Source organism: Sitodiplosis mosellana, unplaced genomic scaffold (genome assembly GCF_009176505.1).
Source record: "Sitodiplosis mosellana isolate CC-2019 unplaced genomic scaffold, AAFC_SMos_1.0 Smas_scaffold_6214, whole genome shotgun sequence".
Taxonomy (NCBI): domain Eukaryota; kingdom Metazoa; phylum Arthropoda; class Insecta; order Diptera; family Cecidomyiidae; genus Sitodiplosis; species Sitodiplosis mosellana.
Genome location: NW_022601455.1, coordinates 1 through 10,743, shown reverse-complemented (window position 1 = coordinate 10,743; position 10,743 = coordinate 1). Strand labels below are relative to the sequence as shown.

General features: G+C 35.2%; 1 protein-coding gene and 1 pseudogene across 1 annotated transcript; one reads left to right on the top strand and one right to left on the bottom strand.

The window, feature by feature from the left end:
- Window positions 1–100: 100 nt before the first annotated feature.
- On the bottom strand, window positions 101–1,458 carry LOC129577721 (jerky protein homolog-like; annotated as a pseudogene).
- A 7,053-nt stretch (window positions 1,459–8,511) lies between these two features.
- Window positions 8,512–10,234, top strand: LOC129577722 (vesicle transport protein SFT2B). The gene is made up of 4 exons (XM_055465222.1): window positions 8,512–8,751; window positions 8,864–9,033; window positions 9,168–9,285; window positions 9,391–10,234. Exons 1-4 carry the CDS (start codon window positions 8,677–8,679, stop codon window positions 9,517–9,519), a joined length of 492 nt encoding a protein of 163 aa, XP_055321197.1. The 5' UTR covers window positions 8,512–8,676; the 3' UTR covers window positions 9,520–10,234.
- Window positions 10,235–10,743: the final 509 nt, after the last annotated feature.

Here is a 10,743-nt window from a genome sequence, read left to right as displayed (position 1 = left end):
ATTGATTTATTGCCCAATGGGCCGATGTCGCAGTTGAATTCACTACACGTAGCGAATATTTAAACCTTTCTTCCGTGTGTGTAACCAATCCATAATTTCATTTTCGTCCACAGAAAACGCGTCATTGGTTTCAGTCAATAGTTCACGAGTCACATCATCACATTCGATTCTTTCTGAAACACTTGATTCCGAAGCAGGCCATAATTTATTCCAAGCTCGCTTCAATGTTACCGTGGAAACGTCAGCCCATGCATCAGACACCTTTTCAACGACATGTTTTAAATTGTATTTTTTCCAGTATTCAATCAGAGTCATATTTTCTTCAGAAACCAGTTGTTGAATAAAAATTTTTCTGTATCGCCGCTTCATCGTTACAATTACCGATTGATCCATTGGCTATATCAATGATGTCGTATTCGCTGGCAAAAAATAACAAGTGATGTTTCCATCGTCACTTTCCAAATCAGCTTCAGGATGACTTGGTGCATTGTCCAATACGAGGACTGCTTTTGGTGGCAAACCTTTCGATTTCAAGTCTTGCTGCACGAATGGAACGAAAACAGTTTTGAACCAATCAGTGAATATGGCTTGCATCATCCACGCACTCTTCTGTGCATAGTAATGAACTGGAAGTGCTTTCATATTTATTCCTTTGAAACAACGTTGCTTCTTTGCTGTGCCGATTAATAGTAAAGGAACTCGGCTGTTTCCGCTTGCGTTGGCACACACCATTGCCGTGACTCGTTGCTTTTGCATTTAAATCCGGGCGCATATTTTTCAGAATACGCATCAAGTGTTTTCGTTGGATGGGCTTTGTAATAGAGACCAGTTTCATCCGCATTATAAACTTGATCACGTGTTAAATCTTTTTCGTTGATCATTCGTTCAAACTTTTCCTTGAATGCATTCACTATTTCAACACTGGCAGCGCTCATTTTTTCGCCTTCAATATTTAATTCCCGAATGCCGTTACGATTTTTAAATTTTTGCAGCCATCCCTGGCTTGCCTTGAAAGATTCATCACCACTCAGTTCCGCGTTGGAGAAAATAGCTTTCCCAGCAAGGATTGGACCTGACAAAGGAATGCCTTCAGATCGCTTTTGAATGAACCGGTACATAGCTGTATCAAGCACCTCGTTCGTTGCTTTTTTCATGGTTTTGCGTTTTTTCGATCGGCCATCTAGCGACTCCATTTGCGATGCAAACTTTTGTATTTCGTCGGCGTTTTTTTTTCAAGTCGTTTATGGTTGTTCGGAAAACATCAAATTGAAGACTTAATGCTGTTGCACTTGCACCTTTTTTCAGTTCGTTGATGAATAACAACTTTTTCTCTATCGTTAGAACGTTTCTGGAGCGCCTGGTACCAGATGGAGATGCACTAGATTGAGATGGTGCAGGTTCCATTGTGATGCAACAACGATTTTCAATTGAAATAAAAACAATGCGAGAATGAACCACTTGAGCCGACGATCAAAACAAAATGAGTGCGCAAGTAAATGAAGCGAACTGTGAACAAATCAATGATGCATGCAAAATTGATTGCAGTAATAGTGTCGCATTCTATTTATAGAACCGCGCGCCGAAACTAAACCAAACACACCGCGACATGATTTACTTACTGTACAGTAGCTGTATAATCCATTTCGATGAATCATCGACGATGATGAATATCACATGCAAAATCGATAAATCGTTTTTAATTCTCGTACTTGGTTTTTGTATACATAAACAAGAAAAAAATAAACAATTTGCATTACGGAATTCGTCGTCTGAAGCTATACACAATTCATTTTGATAGTGAATGTAAGTCGGCGTCGCCGTCAGGTGAAATGATCCGAAAAAAGAAGTAAAAAAAATTTTTTTTGCGTCGGCAAGGTGTGACGGATAACAGAGGTGACGGATAATGGGAGGACGGATAATCGAGGTTCTACTGTAATAATAATAATAATACAATAAAATAAAATATTTTGAAACATTTTTTCTCTGAAATACGTGAAAATATTTTCTTGAAAAATGTAAGTGGCCCTAACCTTATTTCGTGCACTGTATTATGTATAGTATTGGTTATTGTGTTAGCATTGAATTTAATACAAAAGTTTAGCTGATTTTTGGTGACCTGAACTTTATTGTGCTGTGTATGCTATCTATCTATTCTATCCAACCATTGTAATGTAGTACATTTCATGTAACGTCTCAATTATAGTTTGTTATGCAATAACAAACTAGACCTAACAGACTCTACACGTAGCGTAGAGCGAGAATGTTCACCGAGCAAAGTGAGGTGAACTTTCTTGTTTGTTATCTGGTACCTGGAGTTGGCCCGGGCCATTTAGAGCAAATTGCGATAATATGTCGAAAAATAGGCATTTTCCAGGTGATTTTTTCAAAATCCTCGGGACAACTCCAGGTACCAGATATCAAAAAAGTGCCAGAATAAAATTTTCATCCCTACCCATGCACTATTATTTTTGATTTGACATTGGATTTTCAAAATCGATCACCCCTATTATACTAATACGTTGATTTTGTAATATTCCAGGCTAATGATTATTTGTTTGTTTTTAATTAATTTATTTATTTATATATTTCACCGCCAAAAACTGGCTGAATATTGAGTTTTGCAGGAAAATGATTCCAAGAGTCATGAAAAACCTGATCTTTTGTTTTTATACAATTTAGATTTGTTTGCTTTTACGTGCCTCATTAATACTATACATTTAGTAAGGATGAAAGAAAAAAAAAACGATTTGTCAGTACTTTAAACTAAAAATTTGACTGTGCTCTTTTCTGGTTGAATTTTGGAATGGATCAGCCACTTTGTTTGCGTATTTGCACAATTGTGGAATTTGAGCTCTAATCTGTTTGTTCATCAGATTGTCCTTGATTTTTAGGTAGTTAGTGTGGCGTAAGGTACGAATGCTCTCACCTACTGCTATATCATTGCGTACAGTAGGACAGTTTGCGTATCCATTTACGATATCGTAAATAAATACAATTGATGTATTTACTCTCCTTCTTTCTAATGATGTCATATCGAGGGCTTCGAGTCGCTTGTTGTATTCGGTGATATTATATCCGTTTGCCGCTGTCCGATACTCTCTCCTGGCAAACTGAGTAAATTTCCTCAAAACTCCCTCGATCTTGTCAATATGTACGGCATAAGTTGGTAGCCATACGACGTTACAGTACTCGAGATGAGACTGAATCAATGCGTAGTACAGTGTTTTGAGCGTTTGAACATCGACTATGTCGTAGCAAAATCTCCTGATGAATCCAAGGGCAGCCGTTGCTTTCGATGTTATCGCGTCAATGTGCTTGACAAAGCTCAGCTTCTGGTCAATGATGACTAAGGGTCTCAGATGGGAAAATCGCTAATCGGGGAAATTTTCGGGGACTTCAGTCGAAAATCGGGGAATTTGACATACATTCATTTATTTTACTTAAATAGTGTTTTCTTAAAGAGTATTTATTTATTTATTTATTTATTTAACACCGCCAAAAACTGGCTGAATATTTTGGTTTCCAGGAAAACGACTCCAAGAGTCGTGAAAAACCTGATCTTTTTGTGTTTGTACAATATATGGTAATTTTATACAATAAGTAGTTGTAAGTAATAGTCTTTTTCTATTGGTATAACAACTTGGTCTAAAAAGCATTGACACAAGATAACCTAACCAATACATGGAAATGCATAGGTAGCCGAAATGTAAACGGTCCAATATAGCCTAACTTAAACGTGTAAAAAATGAAAGACTAACTGAAGCGTTAACACTGTAGTGACGGCCCTAATGACTGCAAAAGTCATCATTCAATTTATCAAGAGGTGATACATTGAAGAAAAATTTTACGTCTAATCTAACAAGTCCCTGTTGGTAGTTATGAATTTGTAATTTAGTAGAGACCGAAAGACATAAGAAAAAAAAATATATCGTCGCTGTAGTCGCTCTTTGGTCTTTTATTATACTTTTGATTCCCGCGGATAGTCTTCAATACTTCTTCATTCTTTTTGATTGCGTGATAAAAATCAATGCATGATTGTGTGCAATTGTATTTTGTCAAAACCATTGCTTTCAACTTTGGTAGTCCCAGGTTGGATTTCGACTCGGTCCACATGTTTTTCACAAGCGAGAAACTGCGCTCAGCTAACAGATTATGAATCTTCAGGTATACCAAAACCGATATTTGAGAATGTCCTAAGTTGAGCAGATCTTAAATAGTGAACCATTTATATGAAACACCCGGTATACTAAACTGAACGGACAATTTGGATTGTCCGCTAAAAAAATTTATGACAACTTAAATGTTAAAGATTAAAATGTGTGCCATCAGAAAGTTGGCTGCAAGACCTTTCCAACGATAGCCAAAATCTGAAAAAAATCATCACTTATGATATGATCCCTCAAACATAAGTTCAATTTCATACATTCAGAAGCAAAATGATGAATTCTGACCAAAATAACAAGGAATTGGTTATTCAAATGTTCGTAACCTCCCGTCATTTTTACGAAATTTTTACGAACAGTTTGCCAAGACCAGAATTTCGCCAAAGCTGTATTTCACGTGTTTTCCGAACAAAAACACCATTTTCTGTGAAAATGAAATGGTCTCAAATCGCATTTGTAGCCACTTTTTATCGATTGCTCGTCGGAAATTGAGCGGATATGGCCTTTTGTGAGCCATTTTCAGCCAGTCGATATGTATTTTTGGCATCAATTTTTTCGTAGAATGCGACTCTCCGTGCAAATTCAGTTAATCGATGAATCGCCGATGCCCAGAACTTCGCAATAGGGATTTTGCAGAATATATGGCATATGCCATTTTGTTGGTGTAGTAATAAAAAAGTTTTTTGTAATGTTTAATTGTCATTCCAAATAGAATTTGTATTTGCAATTCACATTCGAATCAGAATTCGCATTTCTTCTTCGATTACATACACATTCCAAACAGATTTCTATTGGATTGAACGAATAATTTATATTTCGCAATTTGGAGCTGTATTAACCAATGTGTACCTGTTTATTAAGTTTAAATATTGCCAATAGTGCAATTTGCAACGAAGTCACATTGGAAAGAAACGAGACGGAGTTTAATGTCAATCGTATTCAATCAGAAATCACACACGTACAACACAATATCACTCCACATTCAGTCGACGTTCAGCTTTAGTCTCAATTGTAAGAGAAATTACATAAGCAGACAATTTTGTTCACATTTTGCACAAACAATGGAACGCACAAATATTATAAGTATTGAAATATGTTGGATATAATTTGAATGCTGTGAAAGGATTCACTTCTCCGTGAAGAAAAAAATTCAGATGAAGGAAATGTGTCATCAGCAAATTCAAATTGAAATGCAAAGAAACGCAACGGATCAAGGGAGCAAAACAAACGGATGATTTCAAGGAATAAATCGGCAAAGATATGACAGCAGAAAAAGTACCATGTGTGTGGTTATGTTACATCGCAAAAAGCCTCTTACATTCGTATTCACACTGGAGATAGAAATCTATCCTAAACATAGTTACATATATTGACAGTATCGGATAAGGGTATAGCAATAGTTTCCGCCCCTGTAACATCAACTAGTAACTGTCAAATTAACAGCGCCACACATTCCCCTAGTCAATGTTTGACAATATTCACTAGTCCATGTTTGACAATATGCGCGTGAGGTAAGTGCATTTATACTCGTTTTCAAAGTCTGGATGAAATTTATTTTGCAAATGATGTTCTACGCGACTGACACTTGCACACACATACACGAACACAAACGCAAGACGTTGTGAACATCGGGTGGAAGCTAAGACTTGAATGACAACTGTAGCGACGCGAGCGCCCTCAATTTCAATAGGAAAATCAATTTAATTTCGTAATTTTTTTCTGAACTAAACAGCGCGCCAATTTGAATTTCGTTGATGCTTCCACCCTATGGTTGTGAAGCGAACAGTGAACAAAGAATAAAGGATAAACACGAAGAATTGTGTAAACAAACTACCGTTTGCAGTAAAATGTGCTATGCTCTATATTTAGAGAGCGCGCGACATATTATTAGCGCTGTTATTTTTTTTTTCGGGGAATTTGGATTTTAGATGGGAAATGATGTTCATTTTCGGGGAAATTCCCCGAATTCCTCCCCCCCCCATCTGAGAGGCTTAATGATGACGCCGCGATCTTTGTGGTCCGAAACGCGCTTGAAAGTAAAATCACCGTATTTGTAATTAGTATCGATAATGTCCTTCCTTTTTGTGGTGATTGTAAGGACTGCGCATTTGTCAAGGTTCAGGCGCAAATTTTTTACGTCACACCACACCTTCAGTTTGTCGATGGCTCGCTGTAGCGCCTCAGCATCCGTGCTCTAGTGGATGATTTTGGCGATTTTCACGTCATCGGCGAACAAGGAAATGAACACGTCGTCCATTTCGTCCACTATGTCGTTGATGAACAACAGGAATAGTGTGGGTCCGAGATGACTTCCCTGTGGTACGCCAGATGATACGCCGAATTCGTTCGACTCGCTGTTTCCATACTTGACGAATTGCGTTCTGTCTGACAAGTATGTTTCAATCCAAGCAAGAAGATTGTCTGGCAGGTTGAACGATCTGAGTTTCAGAATCAATCTCTTGTGGTTAACTCTATCAAACACTTTACTGAAGTCCGTGTAGAGAACTTCCACTTGCGCACCAATTATATCAAAATAAAATTATAAACGAATTTCAAATGATCCAATCATTTTTTAAATTGAAAAAAATGGACAGTAGCCGAGAATGAACCAAGAGAACAGAATACTTAACGGACTTTTGTATAACAACTTTTGAATTTTACATGAAATTTGACATATGCATTTTTCCAACTGTAGGTGGCGCGTCAGTGTTCTTTTAGAAGTTGTCACTCCGTTGTGTTTGGTCATTCGAATTAAAATTATTTATTAATTTATTTCATAAATTAGGTTTTTCTTTTGGCTAGTCGAGGACCAATATTTATGTAAAATCAAGCTATGTACTGTACAAAAATCAAATTATCAGGTTTTTCTTGACTCTTTTGGAATCATTTTCCAGCAAAACTGAATATTCAGTCAGTCAGTCTTTTGTCGGTGTTGATATACTAATACTAATACTAACATTGTTGTGACGGCCTTAATGACTGCAAAAGTCATCATTCATGGATATCTAGCGAATGAATTTGGTTATCACATTGAACATAGACAAATTTTCCAATAATATGATATACCTATACTTTTTATACAGATACATGATGCCTAGGGGGAAAGATCAATTTTTTTTCCTCTGAATAAGCCTCAATATAACAAATAATGATAATTTGTAACGATTCCATGACCTTTTACAAATATTTAACTGATATTTGAATATTTCGCCGATATACCAATATTTCGTACTAAAATTGGTAGAGATATTTAGGTGAAGCGCACTTAAGCTATTGCTCAAGTATCGCGTACTTAGGCCATTGCTCGAGTACCGCGTACTTAAGTACTTATTTATCAGCAAACTTATCATGTCATTTCTAGTGTAATTTATTTCTAGACCAGTACTACGGCAATTAAGTACTATCTTAAATACGCAGCACTTAAACTTTATCAAGTGTCATGAACTAAACATAATTTCGTAGGGTAATTCATATGTGATTGTTCATAGCTAGGTTTATAGAAAATAGTAATTAAAAGTAAATTTAGATTCTGGTTTCTATTAATTTTTTATTTCATGCATAATCAGTTTTCAAAGATTCGTTTGATATAAGAAGCAGATACAGGTAGAAGTATAGCGTTAGGTACAGCGCTTTAACCAAAAGTACGTGGCACTTAAACGTGAATTTAAACGAATTCGCTGATGTATTGTTATTTTTCAAAAATAAGCGTTTATCTGCATATTGGCAGATATCGGCGTACATCGGTCTCTATTGTTCTATATTTTTATGTTGAGTTCACATTAAATGTACACGATTGACACGAATATTCAATTTATTTGACCAATTCACACCAATATACCAATGAATAACGATGAATAGCCAATAACATAGATAAAAGCGTACGACCAATTGATCTTTCCCCCTAGCATGAGGCAATGAAACAAACTAAATTCCAGAGATCATGAATATTTTTATGCGTTCATATAATGCTTTAAATGCATCCACGCAACGAGTTGCACTGAGCATCCAACATCATTGTCACTTGCCAATCTTCATGAAACAATAGCAATCCCATGTTATTTGTGCAAAACCATATATGATTTTATGTATATAAAAAAAGAAACAGTTTCAGCATTAAGCACAGGATGTTTTTATGAGAACGATGTGATATTCGACGTCACATCAATAGGGGCCTATTTCAAACAAACAAATCCACATGAATCTAACATTTTTTACAATTTCACACAATTGTATTTCACACAATTTGAATGACAAAAGTTCTGAAATGATCGCATTGTTCGATTTACGCCAATGGGATGGCGCTACTCTATAGTGTTATTTTGTTGTTGAAACTAACGTCAACTGAGTGCAGTTGTCAGCTATGTATTACGCATATGAAATTATCCAAATGTCAAATTCCGAACTCCAAATTTACTTCATTTTTGAACAATATTAACATTATTGTTTACCTGAACATTTTCATGATTAATTCTATTATATTCTTTTCTTGATTACTTTTTTTAATTGTTGCAAAATGGATAAGTTAAAACGTGTATTGAGTGGAAACGATGAAACAACAAACGATGAGAACCGCGGTATCATGGGTGATGTAGGTGCCAAGATTATCACAAAGAAAAATTTATTTTTAGGATACGGAAAGTGTCCAAAAATTTGTATCAATAGAAGGAGTCGATTTAATGTGTTGCTATTTATTTCTTCAGATTGATGAGTTTACTACGCTTAGTTGGTCGACGCGGTTAAGGGGTTTCTGTGTATGCTTCGTTATTGGAATAATATTTTCGTTGCTGGGATCGCTTATGTTACTTCTGCATTTCGGAATGACACGGTTTGCCATCTTCTATACTTTAGGGAATGTTGTCTCAATGGCTAGGTATGATGTTATTTTCCAGATTAAGAGCAATGAATACTCAAGTGTTTTGTTCCATTATTTTACTCATTTTCTATGTTGTTGTGCACATCGGAACGTGGAATAACGGTCAAAACCCAACTTTAATGCACATATAGTACGTGTTTTTTAGTCGGCCCGATGAAGCAGATGAAAAATATGTTTTCTGAAAAGAGATTTATAGCCTCAATCATTGTGATAATTTCGTTCATCTGTACTTTAATGGCGGCTATTTGGGTAAACATTTATAAATATTTTTTCCTATAAACCGAAACTTCCACAGATGATGGAATCATCGAGAAAAAAAACACATTCATTATTTTTTAAATATTTTTTTTGCAGTTCAAAAAAGGTTTACTTGCGCTTGTGTGCATTGTCATTCAATCGATTGCCATGACCTGGTATTCATTGTCTTACATTCCTTATGCAAGATCAGCGGTCAAAAACGCTCTCAACACTTGTATCGCGTAACGTGAAAATATGATGAATTGTTTCGAAATACTTTCGTCACTAGAACATAATAGCAAATAGGTTTGTCGTTAGTTGATGAATTCTTGCATTCTTTTGACTTAGCGAGTGATTAATGAAAAATCTTGATGAAAATCGACAATGTTAAAGAGGTTTTGCATCGTACAGTTATAAGTTTACTGCAAAATAAACCACCCCCCCCCCCCCCCAAAAAGGCATTTCTTTGAATCAATATATTCTCAAAACTATTTGGATAATCTTTAGGCAGGAGTTTCAAAATATTTTAAGCACCATATATATAAAAAAATTATTTAAAGTGTCTGATAATTCTCTGCTAATTTTATTTGTTACTGAATCACGAAGGGGTCAAAATCCGTCCAAATATTGTATCGTCTCTTTTAAAAATTACAAAGCTAAATTTCGCACAGTTAGTATTATTTTTATTGGTTCTAATATAAGATCTATAAAATAAAAACCTTATTACTTCAAATCGACAATTCTCTAAATACATTATAATATTTCATTTCAACTTCTCCAATAAAATGTATATGTATGTATTACACTTATATGTATGTATTATGCCGTGTTTTGGTCAAATTGCATATTAAAATAAATCTATAATTTAACATCCATTGCTTTCATAAAAATCAATAGAACATTTGAAAATAAAGCATGCCCCATACAGTTTTGTTACGGCAATCTTTTACTCTTCAGCTTATATTGACAAAAGGATAAATTAAAAGAAAAATTCCAAAATATTTCAATGAATCAAAATTCCTGAATGGGATTTGTTGTGAAGAGAATCCGGAATTCGATTTGACCCTCTGAAAAGCACATCGCATTTTATAGAATTGTGATTGCAAGTACAGTGCCGATGTAAATTATGTTCAATGATTGGCGCTATTGTGAAAGTATTCAATAGATATCATTGTTTTTCATTCCTTTATGTCATAAAAATGGATCGACACACTCGAAAATAAAACGATTTCCTTTTCCAAATGCACGGAAAAGCAATACTGCGCCAATAAACACATTCTTTGAATGAATTCTAATGGTACAAACAATTTGTGTTGGATATCACAGTATTATAGATTGGCGTGCATGCATTGAACACAACAAACAATTCACAATTCAATTCACATTCCATTTTATATAGGCATGTACTTATGAAAGTAAATATACTGAATTGAACTTCAAGTCGCGTCAGAAATATGCATATATATATAT